Source organism: Scyliorhinus torazame, chromosome 1 (genome assembly GCF_047496885.1).
Source record: "Scyliorhinus torazame isolate Kashiwa2021f chromosome 1, sScyTor2.1, whole genome shotgun sequence".
NCBI classification, from domain to species: domain Eukaryota; kingdom Metazoa; phylum Chordata; class Chondrichthyes; order Carcharhiniformes; family Scyliorhinidae; genus Scyliorhinus; species Scyliorhinus torazame.
Window position 1 is genome coordinate 183487349 of NC_092707.1, and position 23453 is coordinate 183510801.

Genomic DNA, 23453 nt, shown 5'->3' on the forward strand with positions numbered 1-23453 from the left:
GACAGGTTTGCAAAGAGGGCACCTCATACAAGCTGGCTGTTTACCATGCCCAACAGGAGGTGGAAGGCTAGCTGTATGCGGTGTACAAATAGGGAGTGAACAAGGGAGAAGGTGATAAGATTATAAAAGGACATGACAAGCTGAGATCAGAAGGAAAAAAATGACAATGTCTTCTTGCGACAATGAACAGAATTGGTCCCGTCCCCCCCTCCCCGCCTTGCCTGTATTCCTCCCCCACAGCTTTCACATTCCTCCCACCCTCCACATAAATTGTCACGTTCACGTCTCCCAGGAATTACAGGCAAACCACTGCGCAGAAACATGGTCACCTACTGACACCCAGGGTGGGAACTAAACAGCCATCAACGACCTTTCACATTTTGTGAACTGCATCACACAATGCAAAACAACCTCCTCAACAAATCTGCTGGCTCTCCATGGGGTGCAGATGCTCAAACGTTAAGGACCTCAGCTCTTGTCATTGACTACTTGACTGTGCACCAGTATGGTACAATTCATCCCACACCAGTCTTGTAGATGCCCAGCTCAACACAACGTGTATCATCTCGGGTAACCTTCGATCAACTCAACTCTCCTAGCTCCCAGTCCTGACCAACATCCCACCCCCTCACATAATGAGGGATGGTGCAACATGAAAGCTCCTCGGGAAGGTTTACATCAACCCAAACCTGCAGCTACACAAGGACCTTATCAATCCACCTGCTGCTCGCCTCCCATCATGCAAGTCTGTATGACTAAGACCATCATGCCAAGGAATAACAGCAAAGGCTCTCTGGTAGCAGGAATGGAACCAACGGACCACCGTTAAAAACAGCTTCCTCGGGACAGCACGGTGGGGCAGTGGTGGGGCACTGCTGCCTCACGCTGCCACGGTCCCAGGTTCTATCCTGGCTCTGGGTAACTGTCCGTGCGGAGTTTGCACATTCTCCCCGTGTTTGCGTGGGTTTCGCCCTCACAACCCAAAGATGGTCAGGGTAGGTGGATTGGCTACGCAAAATTGCCCCTTAATTGGAAAAAATTAATCGGCAATTTATTTTTAAAAAACAGCTTTCTAATCACAGATCCTACAGCCCACCCACCCGGCTTCAACCTGTCGCACCAACATTGGGCACTCCTCAACTATTTCCGCATTGGCCAAGGCCCTTGTGCAGCAAATTGGCACAAGTGGGGCCTCGCAGTGAACCTGGGCTGCAGCCGTGGTGCACCCCAATCAATGACTCACATCATTGAAAACTGTCCCGACAAAATTCAGCGGAGGACTCCATTTAGTCACTACAGAAAATATTGCCTGGCTTAGTGATTACTGCACATGCTAAAAGAAAAAGGGCAGTTGTGCTCTGTTGTTCATTGTGAAGAGAGACTGAGGCATCAGGCATCTGTCTATGAGTCAGCAGTGAGCAGCTCATTGACTGGTTTTGCAGAGCTTTTTTTTGTAACAAGGCAGAGCTCAGAGCACAACCATCCCCAAGTTACAATTTGCCTGCCGGCAAGTTTGCTCCAAATGGCAACAGTATCTTGCAACTGACATCCTGCTGGACTACACGAGGTGGAGCCAGTATTCTCAATCATTGGCCAGTAGCTGATCCAAGGCCGGCATGTATGTTTGGAGGTCTGTCGATTCCTCCTTTTTAATCTCGCACCATACAAACACTTCAAATAGCAAATTTAGCACAAACATCGACCTAAAATTGGCTGCCGAAAATCATTTTCCAACAGTTTACGATTTTAATGTCAAAAATAATCTGAAGTCCATAACATCAGCAGCCCCCAACCAAAAAAATTTTTTGGGAAGAAATAAAAAGCTTTTGCCATTTTGAAGACTTCCTGTGGGTATAAAGCTTCTATTGATCCCAGCCAACACTGTATTATAATGATGTGTGCTCTTCTAAACAAGCCTGAAAACTTAACAAGACTCACTCATGGCTTGCAGCTAAATTCTCAGTGCTCCAGGCCACTCTGAAACGTGATGAATTCACACCAGTACTGCTTCGCTGCAGCGGGCACAGGTGCCAGGAGGTTTTCTTCTCGACACCCCTCACTAACTGTAGCACCTCACAGTTGCACTGGCAGGGCAGCACGGTGGCCGCACGGTGGCACAGTGGTTAGCACTGCAGTCTCACGGCGCCGAGGTCCCAGGTTCGATCCCGGCTCTGGGTCACTGTCAGTGTGGAGTTTGCACATTCTCCCGGTGTTTCTGTGGGTCCCCCGCCCCCCCCCCCCACAACACAACCTCTTAATTGGAAAAAATTAATTGGGTACTCTAAATTTTTATTTTTTTAACTGGCTAAAATTGGGTAATCTCACTACAGACGGGCATAAATTTGGCCAGAATACCTCATAGTGCAGGGTGCCCTAATGAAGTCCGTTTCTGGTGAAGAATCACTTCAGAGGCTTTTTTTAAACAAACAACATAATGAATGCAGTATTGATGGAAATCATTTACATCAAAGAAGTTCTTTCGCCCACTCTGAGCAATAAGCAATGCCCTCGAGTCTTCTTGGTATCGGGCCAACTAACTGTCAATCTGTCCGAAATGAAGTTCAAATAGCAAAGTCGTAATCAATAGTTCTATCTCAGTTAAGTGAGAGGCTGCCAAAAACTCCATCAGCACTCTTAGCCTTAGAATTGCTGACAAACAAATCCATGAACATTCAAACTCTGAACCCACCAAAGTGAGACTTACACTTTCACTGGTCATTAACCAAGACTCAAGTGCGAAACGATGCCAGAAGAATACATTAGTAGATCAATACTTAGCACATGTACATGAAACATTTGCCTTCTCTTTTAATGAATGAAGAAATTTTATTCAATCAAGGTAAATATTTGGACACTAATAATAATGGCCTTACTTTTAATAAACAACTGTCAGCACAGAGGCTGCTTTCATCATTTTTGGAATCGTCCACATTCACTCCCACATATGCAGGGGCCATAGCTCATGAATAATTAGTCTGTTCTCTTCTATCATAATCTCACACCTCCCTAAATTGCACAACAAAGGGATTGTTTCAGAATCAGCTGCCTGAGTTTGGATTAAGACCTGGTGAGGTGAACCAAATTTTCAATAGGGAAACTCTGCACAGTAAGTAGCTTTAACAGATGAAACATTCCCCCAAAGTCTAGTTGTTTTGTGTTCTCCCTACAAGACAAGCTTTAGCGGCTACTTAATGCAATGGAGAAAATGCCACAATGGCCACCTTAGACTATCCGACAATATCACTTAAAGCTGCTGAAACATTTGTTCACTTCCAGCACAGAGCGAGATATAATCATTAACATGCACAAATACATGAACTCTCCTGTTTAACCATTTGTCAAATTTGCTTTTCCAGAGAGTTCCAAAGTAAAAGGCTTTCCCTGCTCACTCAGGCTTGTTCCTCTTCCTCGTTCCAACAATAGCAGAGCACAGAATCAAAGTTATAATGGCCCACCATATGCAGCTCATGGAAACTGGAACAATTAATGCAATATACTTGTTCAGTGGCCGCACTGATAATAGTTTCAAACCTGTGTCCGTTAATCAGTGTAGATTGCAACCGTGTGCAATGTTCTAGAAAACCTGGTGGTATGGCCAGATGAATAATTCCCTACTCAAGATATAGATGGTGAACCCAAGGGTGGAGTGAGGGCAAAGGGCAAATAGATGGCACAAGATGAGAAGAGACCATACGGATCGCAGCAAACAGCAGCCAGTCTGTACTGGAAAACAAAGGAGAACAAGTAAAGAAACTGAAAACAGATGGACTAAAACTTCCTTCAGGTGCACAGCAGTGAACATCTAATGAACATTAGGAAATGTGTGAGAACGGGCTGCAAGGTGGCTCAGTGGTTAGCACTGCTGCTTAACGGGGCTGAGGAGCCGGGTTTGATCCAGGCCCCGGATCACTGTCCATGTGGAGTTTGCACATTCTCCCCATGTCTGCATGGGTCTCACCCCAACAACCCAAAGATGTGCAGGGTAGGTGGATTGGCCACTCTAAATTGTCCCTTAAATGGGAAAAAAAAAATTGGGTACTCTAAATTTAAAAAACGAAACCCCCGGTGAGAAATCAATAGATCAAACAAGTTACCTATTATCTTTCTTTTCTTGCTGAAGTCACAAGCACTGATCCAGTTTTAATTTTGAGTTATGGGAAAATAAATATGACCAGGTTTCAGAACAGTGGAATTCAGGCCAGATCAGGGGGCGGAATTCGCTGTTAATGGGACTATGTCCCCACACCCACGGGATAAGGGGAGCAAATCACTCTGGACTTTCCTGGAGAAAATCCAGAGTGATTTTCCGTTTTGAAGGGGGCTTGCAGGGTCCCGGAGTACTCCACGCAGCTCCGGCAGCCGATATGGGGCCCTGCACTTCCGCCCGCGGGTCCGCGCGGCCCCGCGCAACATGGTGCAACAGGCCCCCCACCAGGGCGGCCGCGGACTGTGTCTGCAGCCGTCACTCCGAGTGCCCGCCGGGTGGAACCATGAGCGAACCACGCCGGCGGAAACTCAACCAGTTGTCGGCGGAGGATCGCCTCATTCTCCACCCCGAGCGCGTTTGCGGCTCGGAGAATCCTGGCCAGGGTTTATTCGGGTCAAGCCCTTCTTTTTTTTTTAATTTAGAGTACCCAATTATTTTTTCCAATTAAGGGGCAATTTAGTGTGGCCAATCCACCTGCACTGCACAATGGGCTTGAAAGGTCAAATGGTTCCTTTGAAGCAAATTTTTTTTAATTTATAAATTTAGAGTACCCAATTATTATTATTTTTTACAATTAAGGGGCAATTTTGCATGGCCAGTCCACCTACACTGCACATCTTTTGGGTTATGCGGGTAAAACCCACGCAGACACAGGGAGAAAGTGCAAACGCCACACGGACAGTGATCCAGGGCCAGGATTCGAACCCGGGTCCTCAGCGCCGTAGGCAGCAATGCTAACCACTGTGCCACCGTGCTGCCTGGGTCAAACACTTCTTAGGTTATTAATGTTTGCAGGAAACGATAGCAGGTCTCAGTAGAAATGGTGACTATGGCCCATTGGTAGTTTATAAATGGAACCAAATGTCAGTAAACAGGCTGAGAATCAAAAGGCCTGAAGGCTTTTAGCGTCACATTGTAGGTACATGCAGAAACCTCGAACATGTAAAATCGGGTTATGCTAACTTTGATAGTTAAACCTGCTGGCGAATATTTCATTTTTTAAATTTCATTTACGGGATGTGGGCATCGCTGGCTGGACCAGCATTTATTGCACAGCCCTAACTACCCTCCATTGCTGTGAATCTCGAGTCATGTGTAGGCCAGACCAAGGAAGGATGGCAGATTTCCTTCCCTAAAGGATATTAGTGAATCAGATGGGTATTTACAACAACTGACAATGGTTGCATGGTCATCTTTAGACTTTTAATCCCAGGTTACTTCTTAATTGAATTTTTTATTGAATCTGCCATGGTGGGATTTGAACCTGGGTCCCCAGATCTTGCCCTGGGTCTTTGGATTAGTAGTCCAGTGACAATACCACTGCCTCCCCCAAACTATCAGGATACATCGCAGCTGAAGTGCGTAAGAAACATTTCTACTAAAGCATGAGAAATAATACAAGTGGCCCAGCAGCCAAAGTCTGCTAAGATCAGTGACTGAGCGTGAAGTTTCAACTTGTAAGAGCTAGCATTTCAGGAGCAACTTGAAAATTCACAGCAGATGAAAGAGTTGCTGCCAAAGCTTACGGAAAAAAGCAGATAAGACATAATGATACTTAAAATTTTGCTTTTGCTTAAAGATTGCAGAATTTATTGGATAAGAATCAACTCGTGAGTGCTGTACGAATAGAAATGTATCTGAATGTACAGACTGTGATGTTAATTCTATAAAACGTCTCATCCAATGAGAAATCCTCCAAAAGAATTGTAATATTGGAGCTTGGAGGTAAAGACACTTTAAAGGGAGGAGTGATACAAGACCATAAGAACATAAGAACTAGGAGCAGGAGTAGGCCATCTGGCCCCTCGAGCCTGCTCCGCCATTCAATGAGATCATGGCTGATCTTTTGTGGACTCAGCTCCACTTTCCGGCCCGAACACCATAACCCCTTTATTCTTCAAAAAACTATCTATCTTTATCTTAAAAACATTTAATGAAGGAGCCTCTACTGCTTCACTGGGCAAGGAATTCCATAGATTCACAACCCTTTGGGTGAAGAAGTTCCTCCTAAACTCAGTCCTAAATCTACTTCCCCTTATTTTGAGGCTATGCCCCCTAGTTCTGCTTTCATCCGCCAGTGGAAACAACCTGCCCGCATCTATCCTATCTATTCCCTTCATAATTTTATATGTTTCTATAAGATCCCCCCCGCATCCTTCTAAATTCCAACAAGTACAGTCCCAGTCTACTCAACCGCTCCTCGTAATCCAACCCCTTAAGCTCTGGGATTAACCTCGTGAATCTCCTCTGCACACCCTCCAGTACGTCCTTTCTCAGTTAAGGAGACCAAAACTGAGCACAATACTCCAAATGTGGCCTCACTAACACCTTATACAATTGCAGCATAACCTCCCTAGTCTTAAACTCCATCCCTCTAGCAATGAAGAACAAAACTCCATTTGCCTTCTTAATCACCTGTTGCACCTGCAAGCCAACTTTTTGCGACTCATGCTCTAGCACACCCAGGTCTCTCTGCACAGCAGCATGTTTTAATATTTTATAATTTAAATAATAATCCCTTTTGCTGTTATTCCTACCAAAATGGATAACCTCTCATTTGTCAACATTGTATTCCATCTGCCAGACCCTAGCCCATTCACTTAACCTATCCAAATCCCTCTACAGATTTCCAGTATCCTCTGCACTTTTTGCTTTACCACTCATCTTAGTGGCGTCTGCAAACTTGGACACATTGCACTTGGTTCCCAACTCCAAATCATCTATGTAAATTGTGAACAATTGTGGGCCCAACACTGATCCCTGAGGGACACCACTAGCTACTGATTGCCAACCAGAGAAACACCCATTAATCCCCACTATTAATTAACCAATCATCTATCCAGGCTACTACTTTACCCTTAATGCCATGCATCTTTATCTTATGCAGCAACCTTTTGTGTGGCACCTTGTCAAAAGCTTTCTGGAAATCCAGATATACCACATCCATTGACTCCCTATTATCTACCGCACTGGTAATGCCCTCAAAAAACTACACTAAATTAGTTAGGCACAACCTGCCCTTTATGAACCCATGCTGTGTCTGCCCAATGGGACAATTTCCATCCAGATGCCTCACTATTTCTTCCTTGATGAGAGATTCCAGCATCTTCCCTACTACCGAAGTTAAGCTAACTGGCCTATAATTACCCGCTTTCTGCCTACCTCCTTTTTTAAACAGTGGTGTCATGTTTGCTAATTTCCAATCCGCTGGGACCAGGCCAGAGTCCAGTGAATTTTGGTAAATTATCACTAGTGCATTTGCAATTTCCCTAGCCATCTCTTTTAGCACTCTGGGATGCATTCCATCAGGGCCAGGAGACTAATCTACCTTTAGCCCCATTAGCTTGCCCATCACTACCTCCTTAGTGATAACAATCATCTCAAGGTCCTCACCAGTCATAGCCTCATTTCCATCAGTCACTGGCATGTTATTTGTGTCTTCCACTGTGAAGACCGACCCAAAAAAAACTGTTCAGTTCCTCAGCCATTTCCTCATCTCCCATTATTAAATCTCCCTTCACATACTCTAAAGGACCAATATTTACCTTAGCCACTCTTTTTTGTTTTATATATTTGTAGAAACCTTTACTGTCTGTTTTTATATTCTGAGCAAGTTTACTCTCATAATCTTCTTTATAGCTTTTTCACTAGCTTTCTGTTGCCCCCTAAAGATTTCCCAGTCCTCTAGTCTCCCACTAATTTTGCCACTTTGTATGCTTTTTCCTTCAATTTGATACTCTCCCTTATTTCCTTAGATAGCCAGTCGATTTTCCCTCTTTCTACCATCCTTCCTTTTTGTTGGTAGAAGAAATCATTAAGATTAGGAAACCTACAAATTGAAAGTACAGAATTGATCCATTACACAGTGTAGAGTCCATAAGAATCAAAAATTCTCAAAATTGTGACGTATTCTAAATTCAAAATAAGTGACATTTACGCTGTCAGCCTCTAAAATAGGCAGCTATTAACCTGAATCACCAAATAATATTGCAATGTATTCACAAAAGACAATAGCCCAAGTTGAGCAGGTCTCACATTGTCAGTTAGAAAACCCTCATTTACATTGTAGCCCGGTGAAGTACAGCCATGTCCAAGACTCCTTCCGCAACAACTGCCCAAACCCTCTGATGTGTAAATCTACAGTACAAATATACACAGCTGTATCTTCAATGTACACTCCCATAAATGCTGCATTAAGACAACCTGCAATGGTCCGAATGTGCAGACCGCTGTACAAATCATTCAATTAAAGATTATCAAAGATGATTTGATCACTGATGTTCAAGTTACCAAGTTGTTTCTGTATACCTGCTTTTTCCAGCTACACTGATGCAATGAACAGCTCAAAATGTTCAGTCGGCCACAGGAAAAGGCAGCGAGATCCATGAAAATTGTATATCTGCACTCCTCCCTGCACTAGAGGGTAGGTCATTTGCTTCGAGGAGTGCCAATGATGATATTAGAACCACTCATCATATAAGACAAAAAACATCACTCTGAATCCAAGGTCAGTCATCTGGGGATGGCGAAGAGGGAGATAAGGAGGAACTTATAATTTCTCATCTCCAGTGCACACGACCACTTGAAGCATAATTACCTATATGCCTTAACTCGTTTTAACTCCACTCCACCGATATGGTATCTTCCTCTCTTATCACCCTTCCTTACTAATGGTGGAGCAAGTGAATGTTTAAGGTGGTGGATGGAGTATCAATCAAGCAGGTTGCTTTGTCCAAATGGTGTTGAATTTCTTGGGGGTTTTTGGAGCTGCACTCATCCAGGCAAGTGGAGAGTATTCGATCACACTCTTGACTTGTGTCTTGTAGATGGACAAACTTTGATGAGTCAGGTAAATTACTCACCAGAGAATTCCCAACCTCTGACCTGCTCTTGTCGCCACAGTATTTACAGAGCTGATCCAGATGTGGTCAATGGTAACCCCCAGGATGTTGATAATGGTGGATTCAGCGATGGGAATGTCATTGAATGTCATGGGGAGTTGGTTAGATTCTCTTGCTGGGGATGGTCATTGCCTGGCACTTGTGTGGCATAAATGTTACTTGACACTTATCAGCCCAGCCTGAATATTGTCCAGATCCTGCAACATATGCTCACGGACTGCTTCAGTATCTGAGGAGACACTAATAGTGCTGAACATGAGCGAACATCCCTACTTCAGACCTTAGAATGGAGGGAAGGTCATTGATGAATTAGCTGAAGATAGTTGGGCCGAGGGACATTACCCTGAGGAACTCCTGCAGCAACGCCCTGGGACTGAGATAATCTTCATTTTTGTGTTAGGTGTGACTCCAACCAGAGGGGAGTTTTCCCAAATTCCCATAGATTTCAGTTTTGTTAGGGCTCCTTGATGCCAAACTCAGTCAAATGCTGCCTTGATGTCAAGGGCAGTCGCTCTCACCTCATCTCAAGTTCAGCTCCTTTGTCCATGTTTGTACCAAGTTCAGGAGCTGAGTGACCATGACGGAATCCAAACTGAGCATCAGTGAGCAGGTTATTGTCGAGTGTTCTGTGGCAGCTTTGTTGACAACATCTTCCATTACTTTGTTGAGCATAGAGTGATGGGGCAGTAATTGGCCGGGTTGGATTGGTGCTGCTTTTTGTGGACCATAAGACCATAAGACATAGGAGCGGAAGTAAGGCCATTCGGCCCATCGAGTCCACTCCACCATTCAATCATGGCTGATTTCAACTCCATTTACCCGCTCTCTCTCCATAGCCCTTAATTCCTCGAGAAATCAAGAATTTATCAACTTCTGTCTTAAAGACACTCAACGTCCCGGCCTCCACCACCCTCTGTGGCAATGAATTCCACAGACCCACCACTCTCTGGCTGAAGAAATTTCTCCTCATCTCTGATCTAAAGTGACTCCCTTTTATTCTAAGGCTGTGCCCCCGGGTCCTAGTCTCCCCTGCTAATGGAAACAACTTCCCTAAGTCCACCCTACCTAAGCCTTCCATTATCTTGTACGTTTCTATTAGATCTCCCCTCAACCTCCTAAACTCCAATGAATATAATCCCAGGATCCTCAGACGTTCACCGTGATCATCCGTGTGAATCTCTGCTGGACCCGCTCCAGTGCCAGTATGTCCTTCCTGAGGTGTGGGGTCCAAAATTGCTCACAGTATTCTAAATGGGGCCTAACTAATGCTTTATAAAGCTTCAGAAGTACATCCCTGCTTTTATATTCCAAGCCTCTTGAGATAAATGACAACATTGCATTTGCTTTCTTAATTACGGACTCAACCTGCAAGTTTACCTTTAGAGAATCCTGGACTAGGACTCCCAAGTACATTTGCACTTCAGCATTATGAATTTTGTCACCGTTTAGAAAATAGTCCATGCCTCGATTCTTTTTTCCAAAGTGCAAGACCTCGCACTTGCCCACGTTGAATTTCATGAGCCATTTCTTGGACAGGACATACTGGGCAATTTTCCATGTTGCTGGGTAGATGCTGTTGTAGTGGCAATGGAAAAAATTTGCTAAGGGCATGCCAAGTTCTCGAGCATAGTTCTTCAGTACTATTGCCAGAATATTGTCAGGCCCATAGCTTTTGCAGTATCCAGTGCCTTCAGCCATTTCTTGATATCATGTCGGGGTGAATGGAATTGGCTGAAGACTGGCATCTGTGATGCTGGGGAGTTCAGGAAGAGGCCGAGATGGATCTTCCAACTGATATTTCTTTGACACATCTTTGGATTGTGGTAGGAAAATGGAGCACCCGGAAGAAACCCACGTACACACGGGGAGAACGTGCAGTCTCCGCACAGACAGTGACCCAAGCCGGGAATCGAACCTGGGACACTGAAGCTCTGAAGCAGCTGTGCTAACCACTGTGCTACCGCGCTGCCCACTCTTGTATTCTTTAGGACTCAGTCAGTAGTTGTGCTCCCAAGCCACTTTTGGTGATGAACATTGAAGTCCGCCAGCCAGGAGTATATTCTGTGCTAAAAGCAAATTACTGTGGATGCCGAACTCTGAAACAAAAACAGAAAAGGCTGGACAATCTCATCAGGTATGAAAGCATCTGTGGAGAGAACAGAGCTATCATTTTGAGTATGAATGACTCTTTGTCAAAGCTTTGGCAATCAAGTGAGGGAAATTGGCTCCATATCACTCCCTGAAGGAAGTGGTAATTGAAATGCCCAGACACTTCAATCCCAAGGTCGACCATCTAATCGGGAAGAGATCCACCTTTAGTTCTTTGGCTGCATTCACATTAAATTGCTGATCACCCAACATCTTTTCCTGTCAATCAGAACACTGCCCCCTCACACCCCAATGCTAATTGATGTGAAAAACTCTTCCCTTTTCTCATCTGTCCTTTCAAAATGATGATCATCATCCCAGCCCCAACACAAAGACCATTCTTAACTCCAACCAACCTGTCTCTGACATTCCTTTCCTCTCAAAGGTTCTTGAATGGGACATTGTCTCCCAACTGCATCTCTCCAATCAAGATTCTGTCCCTGCCACAGCACTGAAATGGCCCTTATCAAAGTCATCAGCGACCTCCTCGGTGACTGTATTATTCTTCATCAATCTTCTCCACATAAGCCAGGTGAGTGTATTTTCCCTCTTTGCTTCCACTCTTACCTGCCTGATTGTAACAACAGCAACTCTGGCAATGACCTTTATTCCCACTTCTGCATTGTTACTTTCAGCATTCCACCTGGTTCTGTCCTAAGACACCTCGTCCTAGCATCTAGAGATAGGTGGTCAGCTTTCACACACACACTGACAACACCCAGTCTTACAACTCCAATATCTCTCGCTCTTGCCACTATTTCTGTGTTGCCAGACATCTAGGATTCTCCGCCGTGTCGGAGAATCACCGAGGGCTGGTGTGAATCCCGCCCCCGCCGAATTCTCCGAAGGGAGAAAAGTCGGCGGGGCGTCAATCGCGCCGCCCGCCTCGGAGAATGGCGGGGCGGGAGCGAGACAATGGACTCCGGGGCTGCCAATATTCTCCCGCCCGGATGGGCCGAAGTCCCGCCGACATGACCACGGGTCCCGTCGACGTAAATCAAAACACCTTTTGAACGGCGTCAACCAGTGCTGATGGTTGACGCCATCCAGCGTGGAGGTAGGCCACAGCCTGGGGGTTGGCCGCAGGAGAGGTGATGGCGTGGCCGCAGTCTGTGTGTGTGGGGGAGAGGTGTGTGTGGGTGTGTGTGCGACGGGGGAGGGGGGTGCGTGACGGGGAGGGGGACGGGAGGATGAGTGCCGGGGACGGGAGGATGAGTGTCGGGGTGGGGGACGGGAGGATGAGTGCCGGGGACGGGAGGATGAGTGCCAGGAGGGGGACGGGAGGATGAGTGCCGGGGACGGGAGGATGAGTGTCGGGGTGGGGGACGGGAGGATGAGTGCCGGGGACGGGAGGATGAGTGCCAGGGACGGGGACGGGAGGATGAGTGCCGGGGAGGGGGACGGGAGGATGAGTGCCGGGGACGGGAGGATGAGTGCCGGGAGGGGGACGGGAGGATGAGTGCCGGGGAGGGGGACGGGAGGATGAGTGCCGGGGACGGGAGGATGAGTGCCAGGGAGGGGGACGGGAGGATGAGTGCCGGGGAGGGGGACGGGAGGATGAGTGCCGGGGACAGGAGGATGAGTGCCAGGGAGGGGGACGGGAGGATGAGTGCCGGGGAGGGGGACGGGAGGATGAGTGCCGGGGACGGGAGGATGAGTGCCGGGAGGGGGACGGGAGGATGAGTGCCGGGGACGGGAGGATGAGTGCCGGGAGGGGGACGGGAGGATGAGTGCCGGGGAGGGGGACGGGAGGATGAGTGCCGGGGACGGGAGGATGAGTGGCGGGGAGGGGGACGGGAGGATGAGTGCCGGGGACGGGAGGATGAGTGCCGGGGAGGGAGACGGGGGGATGAGTTCCGGGGAGGAGGATGGGAGGATGAGTGCCGGGGAGGGGGACGGGAGGATGAGTGCCAGGGAGGGGGATGGGAGGATGAGTGCCGGGAACAGGAGGATGAGTGCCGAGGAGGGGGACGGGAGGATGAGTGCCGGGGAGGGGGACGGGAGGATGAGTGCCGGGGAGGGGGACGGGAGGATGAGTGCCGGGGAGGGGGACGGGAGGATGAGTGCCGGGGACGGGAGGATGAGTGCCAGGGAGGGGGACGGGAGGATGAGTGCCGGGGAGGGGGACGGGAGGATGAGTGCCGGGGACGGGAGGATGAGTGCCAGGGAGGGGGACGGGAGGATGAGTGCCGGGGAGGGGGACGGGAGGATGAGTGCCGGGGACGGGAGGATGAGTGCCAGGGAGGGGGACGGGAGGATGAGTGCCGGGGAGGGGGACGGGAGGATGAGTGCCGGGGACGGGAGGATGAGTGCCGGGAGGGGGACGGGAGGATGAGTGCCGGGGACGGGAGGATGAGTGCCGGGAGGGGGACGGGAGGATGAGTGCCGGGGAGGGGGACGGGAGGATGAGTGCCGGGGACGGGAGGATGAGTGGCGGGGAGGGGGACGGGAGGATGAGTGCCGGGGACGGGAGGATGAGTGCCGGGGAGGGAGACGGGGGGATGAGTTCCGGGGAGGAGGATGGGAGGATGAGTGCCGGGGAGGGGGACGGGAGGATGAGTGCCAGGGAGGGGGATGGGAGGATGAGTGCCGGGAACAGGAGGATGAGTGCCGAGGAGGGGGACGGGAGGATGAGTGCCGGGGAGGGGGACGGGAGGATGAGTGCCGGGGAGGGGGACGGGAGGATGAGTGCCGGGAACGGGAGGATGAGTGGCGGGGAGGGGGACGGGAGGATGAGTGCCGGGGACGGGAGGATGAGTGCTGGGGTGGGGGATGGAGGGGGTGCATGCCGGGGAGGGGGACGGGAGGATGAGTGCCGGGGAGGGGGACGGGAGGATGAGTGCCGGGGACAGGAGGATGAGTGCCGGGGAGGGGGACGGGAGGATGAGTGCTGGGGACGGGAGGATGGGTGCCGGGGTGGGGGACAGAGGGGGTGCGTGCCGGGGAGGGGGACGGGAGGATGAGTGCCGGGGAGGGGGGGTGCGAGGGCAAGGGAGTTTGTCCGCCTGGCCAGGTGCCATCCTCCAACAGTCGCGCCCATGCGGTCCATGCCACCTGGCCCGGGGGGGAGGGGGGGGGGGGGGGGGGGGTGTTACGGGCAATGATGACATGTCGTCGTTTCCCCACCCCCCCGCAGGCCGTCATGTTTTCCGATCAGCCAGCGATGTTGGCCGCCTTGGCGGCAGCCGCTAATGTCCATGTTGTCCTGGAGGAGGAGGAGCGTGCCAGAGAGGCGGCGCAGGCTGCCGCAGTGGGGCAGGCGGCAGCCGCCCAGGCTGGAGGGGCACCCGCCCGACAGGATGAGGAGGAGGAGGAGCAGGGGGAGCACGTAGTGGAGGGGGAACACAAGGAGGAGGAGGAGGACGTCGCGGCGCCACGGCAACGGAGGCACCTGAGGAGGCCCCGTGTGTACCGTCCCCGGCTGTCGTACAAGGACCTCACGGACCGGGAATGCAGGAGGAGACTCCGGATGAGCCGGGAATCCGTGGCACACATCTGCCACCTGCTGGCACGCCTGGCACCGCGTGGCACTGGGGTGGGGGTGGGGGACACCCTCTACCCGTGTCCGCCAAGGTTATGGTGGCCCTTAACTTTTATGCCACGGGGTCATTCCAGACGCCAGGTGGGGACCTGTCCAGCATCTCGCAGACATCGGTGCACCGGTGCATCCGGGCAGTGACAGATGCCCTATATGCCATGGCGCACCGCTACATCCGCTTCCCTGTGGACCGGGCCAGCCAGGATGCCCGAGCCGTGGGCTTCTCTGCCGTGGCCAGGTTTTCCATGGTCCAGGGCGCGATCGATGGGATGCACGTCGCCGTGCGGCCACCTGCAGATAACAGGGCCGTGTTCACCAATAGGAAGGGGACCTATTCCATGAACATCCAGGTGGTCTGCGATCACCGCATGATGATCCTGCACGTCTGTACCCTGGGAGTGTACATGACTCATACGTGTTTTCGCGGTCTTACATCCCCGGTATGTACGAGGAACGCCACCCCCGGATGAGGGGCTGGTTGTTGGCCGACAGGGGTTACCCGTTGCGGTCGTGGCTGATGACACCTATACGGAAGCCACAGAATGACGCGGAGAACCGCTACAATGATGCCCATGCAGTGACAAGGGGAGTGATCGAGAGGTGCTTTGGCGTGCTGAAGATGCGTTTCAGGTGCCTGGACCTCTCAGGGCGCCCTCCAGTATCCGTCAGATTAAATGAAAAAATGAAATGAAAATCGCTTATTGTCACAAGTAGGCTTCAAATGAAGTTACTGTGAAAAGCCCCTAGTCGCCACATTCCGGCGCCTGTTCGGGGAGGCTGGTACGGGAATTGAACCGTGCTGCTGGCCTGCCTTGGTCTGCTTTAAAAGCTAGCGATTTAGTCCAGATAGGGTCGGCCGCATCATTGTGGTGTGCTGCGTCCTGCACAATATAGCCCAGCAGAGGGGCGATGTGCCGCAGGCAGAGGAGGGCGGAGTGGAGGAGCAGCAGGAAGAGGCGCAGTCCTCCCCAGATGAGGGGGATGGGGGCAATTGTCAGGGCAGACGGGCTAGACATGGGCGGGTGGCTGTCCACGTTACCGGCTGGGCCAGCGGGCACGGGACAGGATGATAGACGCCCGCTTCACTGACTAGGGGGCGTGGGAATCGGCGAGTATGGCCACATACCGCACACCATGGCAACACCCGACCACCAACACCCCCCACCCACCCAGCACCCTCACCCCCCTCCCCAACTCCACCCACCCCACCCACATGCACACCACCCCCCCATTGCAGATTCACCTGCGGCACAACGGCCGGGCTCACACAGTCGCCGGTGGACGCGTGTCTATTGCAGGCCATGGAGGATGATGACAACCCGCCCTGCGATGAGCTCCTGGCTCCACATCGTTGGACGATGTCTGACCCATGGCCACAGTACCACCCTCCACCTGGACCGTCTCTGCATGGGGCTGTGACACTGCAGCGCACGGTCCCGTCCTCTGCCCGGGGGGATGGTGAGGGAGGCCCAGGGGGAAGGGGGCAGACTCACCTGGGGCCGACGTAAGACCACCCCTCACACACACACTTGCGCTCAACGTACGTGACACCCCTGCACGCTTTGGACAGAGCACAAAGGCAGCTTCTGTAGGTGTAAAATTGATTTTAATAACAAAAACAGTACATACACGTGCCCTAGCCCCTAAAACTCATCTGTGCCCTGCACCCGTGACAACTTACTCAGTGTCTAATTGTTTGGCCTTACGGGCCCTTTGACTACGTCGACGTGGTTCCCCAGACGGTACAGCAGAACTGGAGGTGGACTCCTGCGATTCCTGCCCTCTTACTCGGGATCCCTTTGGCGGCCGTTTCCTGGGGCGCTGTGGCCGCGATGGGCCAGGCTGCGGCCCGGGCGACTGGGATGGCGAGCTGCCAGCCTGTCCTGCCCATTGCCCACCCGATGCACCTGGGACGGAAGGGGGGGGGGGGGGGGGAGTCCTAGGTGTCGAGGTGTTCCGGGACCTCCCCTACAGGGGGACCCGGGACGGGCCCCAGCACCTCCTCCTCCCTCGGGGTGCCCGATGGCCCTCGGACCTCTACATGGGTCGGGGATGCGAACGGACTGGCCATCCGACGCCCCTCCGACACCTGGCGCTGCCAGTCCTGGAGGCCCGTGCTGGTATCGACAAGGGTCTGCAGGTTTGCAGCCATGGAGCTCAGGGAGTTGCCCATCCCTGTCTGTGACCGTGCAACGCCGGCTAGCACATGGGCAATGGCGCCGATGCCCTCGGTGATGGCCTGCAGAGACTGGGCCATGGCCTGCAGGGATTGGGCCATTGCCTGCTGAGACTGGGCCATGGCCTGCAGAGACTGGGCTATGGCCTGCTGAGACTGGGCCATGGCCTGCAGAGACTGGGCCATGGCCTGCTGAGACTGGGCCATGGCCTGCAGAGACTGGGCTATGGCCTGCTGAGACTGGGCCATTGCCTGCTGAGACTGGGCCATGGCCTGCAGAGACTGGGCCATGGCCTGCTGAGACTGGGCCATGGCCTGCAGAGACTGGGCTATGGCCTGCTGAGACTGGGCCATGGCCTGCTGAGACTGGGCCATGGCCTGCTGAGACAGGGCCACGCCTCTGCCATCTGCCGCTGGGTCTGGCAGATCTTCCTGTGAGAGGGCAGCCATGTCCTGGGCCAGAGGCCGCCTGCACGGAAAGCCCCAAGCCTCGCAAACCGCTCCCCATGTCTGACACAGTCGCACCCATTACCTCCACCGCGGACGCCACCCATGCGGTTTAGGCCTGGGTGGCACGCATGACCGGCACCACTCCCAGCTCCTGGACGCGGGTGGACTCCTCCACCTGCGACTGCAGCCGCTGCAAGCCGGCCGTCACCCTTTTCGCTCGTCCCAGGTTCGGTGGCTGCATCGGGTCTATGGGTGGGTGTGGTAACTCCAGGAACCCGGGATCCATCTGGGCGGCAGATGTTTGCTTGCGCCGGGCTGCCCTCCTACCTCCCGGCCCCTCTGCTGCTCCTCCCTCCACCTGCTGTACCGGGACGGCTGTGTTGTGCGCACCAGTGAGTATACCAGACGCCTCATCACTAAAGTGCCCAACCGAGGTGAGTGTCTCTGCGATGGCGGAAGGTGTTGGAGACAGCAGTGGCGTTGTGTAATGCGCATCACCCGACTCGGAGTCCATGGTACTTTGGGGTGGCGGTTCGTCTCCACCCATCCACTCTGTGTCACTGTCCTGTATTTCAGTTTCCTGGGTAGGGGTCTCCTGGGTAGGGGTCTCCTGGGTTGTGGTTTTGTGGCTCGGCTGCGACGGGGGCCTGTGGCTGCCCCCCTCGTCGCTGGGTGGCACACACCTGCGTCGCCGCACCCGCATGAGACGGGGGCGTCATCTCTCTGTTGCTCCAGGTCTCTCGTGGTCACCCTGAAGCATCCTGCGGGCGGTCTGCATCTGCGGGGATGGATGCCTCAATGTTTGCTCCTGCGATACACAATGAAGCATGCATGGTTAGACACGCAGGCAGTGATCAGGTGATATGGGGGAGAGGGGATATGGGGAGGGGGGATATGGGGTAGGGGGGATATGGGGATAGGCTGTCGGTGACTCACTTGCTGGTGGGCCACGACCTCTGCATCGGCAACCTCACGGTCCTCAGGTCCGCCAGCCAGTTCCAGGGCCCTTTCCTCATGTACGGTGAGTGGCCTCTCATCAGCGGGGGCCCCTCCAGTCCTCTCATGCTCCCTATTGTTGTGTGCGCGCTTCTCCTGTGGGGGGGAGGGGGGGTGGCTGGGGTAAAAGGCAACAGTGTTAGACAGGTATATGAATGCACGCCATCGGTTGCGCGTATATTGCAGAGGTTAGGGTTAGGGCTGGATTCACCTGGGGGATATGGGGGAGGGGGGATATGGGGATGAGGGGGGATATGGGGGAGGGGGGATATGGGGCAGGGGGGATATGGGGCAGGGGGGATATGGATATCGGGCAGGGAGGTGGGGGGGACTCACCCTGGCTGCCCTGACGAGGTCGTTCACCTTCTTGTGGCACTGGGGGCCTGTCCGTGGTGTCAGAGCCACAGCGCTGACGGCCTCTGCCACCTCCCTCCACAGATGCCGGCTGAGGCGTGGGCGACCCTGCGGCCGTGTCCGGGATACAGGGCCTCCCTCTTCTGCTCCACTGCATCCAGGAGCGCCTCAATGTCGCGGTCCTGGAACCTCGGGGCTGCGCGGCGGGCGGCCATCCAGTTGGGTCTTCTGGTCGGGCGGGGGGGGAGCAGCGCGTCTTTTGAGCCGTCACGTCGTGCACGACCCACATGAGCCAGCGCAAATGGCGTCACGCCGCTGCTAGCCCATTCCGGGCCGGAGAATTAGCGATGTGTGGGGGGGCCCGACGCCGGACTGATCCGCGCCGTTTTTGGCGCCGGGTAGCGGACATCGCGCCGTTTGCGGAGAATCCCGCCCCTAATCTTGGATAAACTCTTGATTCCCTCCAGCTGAACATAGGAAGAATTCCATGCTAGCACTACTGTTCTCTTTAGCCTGATGCCAGTGTTACAGCCTACACCAGGATGTTTGCAATCTCTAAAGAAACTACTTCCATCTCCCGAATGTCACCGGCTTTTACCCTTCTGCCTCAGCCACTGTAACTCTCAACTCTGTTCCCTCCATAATCCACCATTCCAATTATCTTCATATCAGCCTCACATTCCTCACGCACGAGAAACGTCAGTTAATTTATAACTCTGCTGACTGTGATCGAACCCACACCAAGTCCAGCTCAACCATTCACCACACCCCCATAGTCCCCCTGCCCTGAACTCACTGATCTCATCCCTCGCTTACTCTGGAATATCCTCCGACTTTATAACATCCGTGATAAATGTGGGAATTTTTTATATGGAGTGTATTGTATTGTATAAATATGCTGCAATAACGTTATTAAAAGCCTGGGTTAAGGTATGTCTGTTGCAGTATTTTGCTTTAAATTCCTGGTTTAACATACAGGCAGACTGTGTCCTCAAAAGGGGCAATTAAGATGTTGTAAAAGTCTGATCATCATTCATTCAACCACGCATGTTTACCAATATAGGGCTAATGGAATTTTATTTACAGAAGGAAGCTTCCCTGAGGTTCAAATAATTGAGGGGTTGTGATTAGCCTTAGTAAGATGGTCATAACCAAGTTAGTGGGAAAGAGATTATGTAATTAATGGGTAGAGCTAGGTCTGTAACAGGCAGTTTAGTTTTCAGTTTTGCTACGAGCTTGAACCTGAGGAGAAGCCTTTGCCAAAGTCTGTCAGGTTAAGCAGTAATCTCCCAAAGACAGCAAAACTTGCAGCTAGTGTCTGAAAGGGTTTCTCTCTCCAAGCAGTTTTCCAGGACTCTACATTCAAGTGTACATGCAACAAGTATCCCTGTGTTTGCTAACTGCATTTATAAGTGGCTTTTGACCTATAATGGGTTTTGCTTGATTGGGAGATAGAGAAGGTATCGTTAATAGTTTAAGTGTTTCCTTCTAATAATTGTTTAACTATTAATTGGAAGCTCTTTTCTGGGATGCTAATGTAGCTTAATCCTGTGTTAAGAATAAAGTTTGTTTCAATATACCGTATCCCAATTTGTCGGTGGAATCACACCCAGAGCAAAGTATCCTTTTCTCACAGTTTTATAAATTTTTATAAAGTGTTTGGGGTTCTTGTCCGGTATCCTAACAAGTGTTGGGGTCTGTTCTGGGATCTTAACACACCACAGGACTTTCTGTCCATCTGACTCGTCTGTTGTGCAGCTCCCATCCCAGCACTGGCGTCCATGTCTTTAACCATCTCAGCCCTCACTCTGTGATTCCATCCCTAATCACCTTTACCTCACCACCTCCCTTATCTCTTCCAATTTAGAATTTGCAGCTTCCCCAATCTCGGGACACGAGGCATTCCATTCTCTCCCGTCCACAGCCAGCATTCCCGCAGCTCTTCTGTGTCTGCTGACCAGCTGGAGATCTTGACTGATTGGCACCTGTTCATCTTGGCTCACCCTCTTCTTCTGCATCCATGACCTGATGGGCAAGCTGCAATGCGGAGGTCGGTGGGAGTGGGGAGGCCAGCATGTCCAAGCAAGGTGAAGCATCTTTTGCTGATGATGGATCGAACAGGAGTTTGTACTGAGCATTTTCTTACTTCAATGTTGAGCCTACAGTCCCTCGAGTGTATACTTAAAATCCTTCAGAAACATCTGATATCAAATCTTCTGGTTTCCTTTCTTGGGCAGTTTTGCAGGTTCCATGTTTCGTGCATGAAAAGTGAAGAGCACATTTACACTGTGGAACCCAAGCTTCATTTACATGGAAAGCTTTTCACTGTTCCAAATTTTGTTTCAGTTGGTTATGCCGGGCAATGACATCACCAACAAGAGAAGTGTAATCATCATCCCTTGACGTTCAATGGCATTACCATCCCTGAGTCTCCCACCATCAACATCCTGAAGTGATACCATTGACCAGAAACTGAACTGGACTAGCCATATAAATACTGTAGCTGCAAAAGCAGGTCAGAGGTTTTTTCATGGAATTTACAGTGCAGAAGGAGGCCATTCGGCCCATCGAGTCTGCACCAGCTCTTGGAAAGAGCACCCTACCCAAGGTCAACACCTCCACCCTATCCCCATAACCCAGTAACCCCACCCAACACTAAGGGCAGTTTTGGACACTAAGGGCAATTTATCATGGCCAATCCACCTAACCTGCACATCTTTGGACTGTGGGAGGAAACCGGAGCACCCGGAGGAAACCCACGCACACATGGGGAGGATGTGCAGACTCCACACAGACAGTGACCCAAGTCGGATTCGAACCTGGGACCCTGGAGCTGTGAAGCAATTGTGCTAACCACCATGCTACCATGCTGCCCCACAATGCTACCGTGCTGCCCCCACAATGCTACCGTGCAGCCAGGTTAGGAATCATGTGGCGAGTAACTCACTTCCTGACTCTCCAAAGCCTGTCCAGCACCTACAAGGCACAAGTGTAATGGAATTCTCTCCACTTGCCTGGCTGGGTGCAGCTCCAACAACAAGCTCTCAAGAAGCTCAACACCATCCACGACAAGAGCCCCACTGGATTTGTACCTCTTCCATAAACATTCAAACCCTCCACCACTGACGAACAGTGGCAAGAGTCTGTACCATCTACAAGATGCACTGCAGGAACTCATCAAGGTTCTTTCGGCAGCAACTCCAAAACCCACAACCACTACTAGGACAAGATCAGCAAATACCTGGGAACAACACCACCTGGAAGTTCCCCTCCAAGTCACTTACCATCCTGACTTAGAAATATATCGCTATTCCTTCACTGTCCCTGGGTCAAAATCCTGCAACTCCCTGCCTAACAGCACTGTGGGTGTACCAACACCTGGGGGACTGCAGCAGTTCAAGAAGGCAGCACACCACCACCAACTGAAGGGCAACTAGGGATGGGCAATAAATGCTGGCCTTGGTTTCGACAGCCGCCTTAGTTCACTTCCCTTCAACGCCCAGGAATGCAATTTCCCTTTTAAAATAATTTTTCCCTAGGTGGGGGCGTTTTATTTTTAACTTTTAAAATTTGAGTTCAACTTCTCAGGGACGCTGGTTAGATTCGTTACCCACGACTTTCAGTGCTTTGTCATTGCTTTGCAGTTCCTTAAAAAAAGTTTTTTTTTTTTTAAACTCTTACTTTATCCACTTTATCAGGAATTTGCTTTTTACCTTACTTTATCTCGTCAATTGGAAACCAATTTGTAAACAAAATGTGAAACTCCTGGTGCAAACTGTGAGCTGCAACAAGCAGCAAACTCTGTGGCACTGGAGGTGGCAAATATTGAGTTAGTGAATGCAAACTCCACCTCGTTAAAACAACAGGAATGTTGCATAATCAGACGGATCGGTGCATTTGTTTGAAGTGTTGCACCAGTCCAGTCCATTTTATTCCTTATTCTGCTTTGCAGCAGTTCCTGGTTTCTATATATTTTTTAAAGACATTAGACCCAGAAATGAAGAGTTATTCACCAATATCACCCCCCCCACCCCCCCAGTTTAATTTAGCGCCAAAATGTTGTGTCTAAAGCAGCAACAAGACACTCTGCAGCCCCGGGACGCCTGCTGTCGTCCAGCGCTGCTCCTCGCTCTCATACCCACCGCCTCTGCATACAGCGTGGGGGAGATCCGATCCGTTAGCTTCGTGGCTCCGACCACCATAAAGAAAAATCCCAGGAGGACCCGGACAGCCACGAACACGATCGCCATTGTCGTCTGTTTTCACCAAATGCAACTCGCAACAAGACGGGAAGGTTCTTAAAGGGACACACACACACACATACACCCTCTCTCTGCCAAGCGGCTCATGGCACCTGGTCAGCCCCCTGTCACACTTTGAATAATACCTTTGCTTCTTTTTTTGCTGTTGGTTTAAAATGTGACTTACTTTTTAATGGGTCTCATTTTCCTTGTTTAAATGTTTTTTTTAAAATGGTGTTACATTTTTCTGCCACGCTCACTCCTCTGTTGTTATTGTTGTGAGTCTTAGTTTAGTTTGCCCATGGGTCAGGATTTACAGGTACTGCTGGCGGTCAGGCTGTTCGGCGAATGTTTAATACATGGTCAAGACTACCAACAATGTCCAGGTTTGGGACAAGGCTCCACATAGAACTGTCTCTCCATATACAGATGTCATGTGATC

At 51.1% G+C, this 23453-nt stretch overlaps 1 protein-coding gene across 2 annotated transcripts in view; it reads right to left on the bottom strand.

Moving 5' to 3' along the window:
* LOC140418142 (transmembrane protein 35B-like) overlaps positions 1-23101 on the bottom strand; it is a 118858-nt gene extending 95757 nt beyond the window's left edge. Inside the window, exon 1 of one of the 2 annotated variants that reach the window (XM_072501560.1) lies at positions 22913-23083. In XM_072501560.1, the coding sequence (XP_072357661.1) occupies positions 22913-23020 (108 nt within the window). In that variant the 5' untranslated portion in view covers positions 23021-23083. Of the gene's footprint in view, positions 1-22912 lie in introns of both variants that reach the window. The other variant, XM_072501566.1, reaches the window with a different exon arrangement.
* Between the last annotated feature and the right edge of the window lie 352 nt (positions 23102-23453).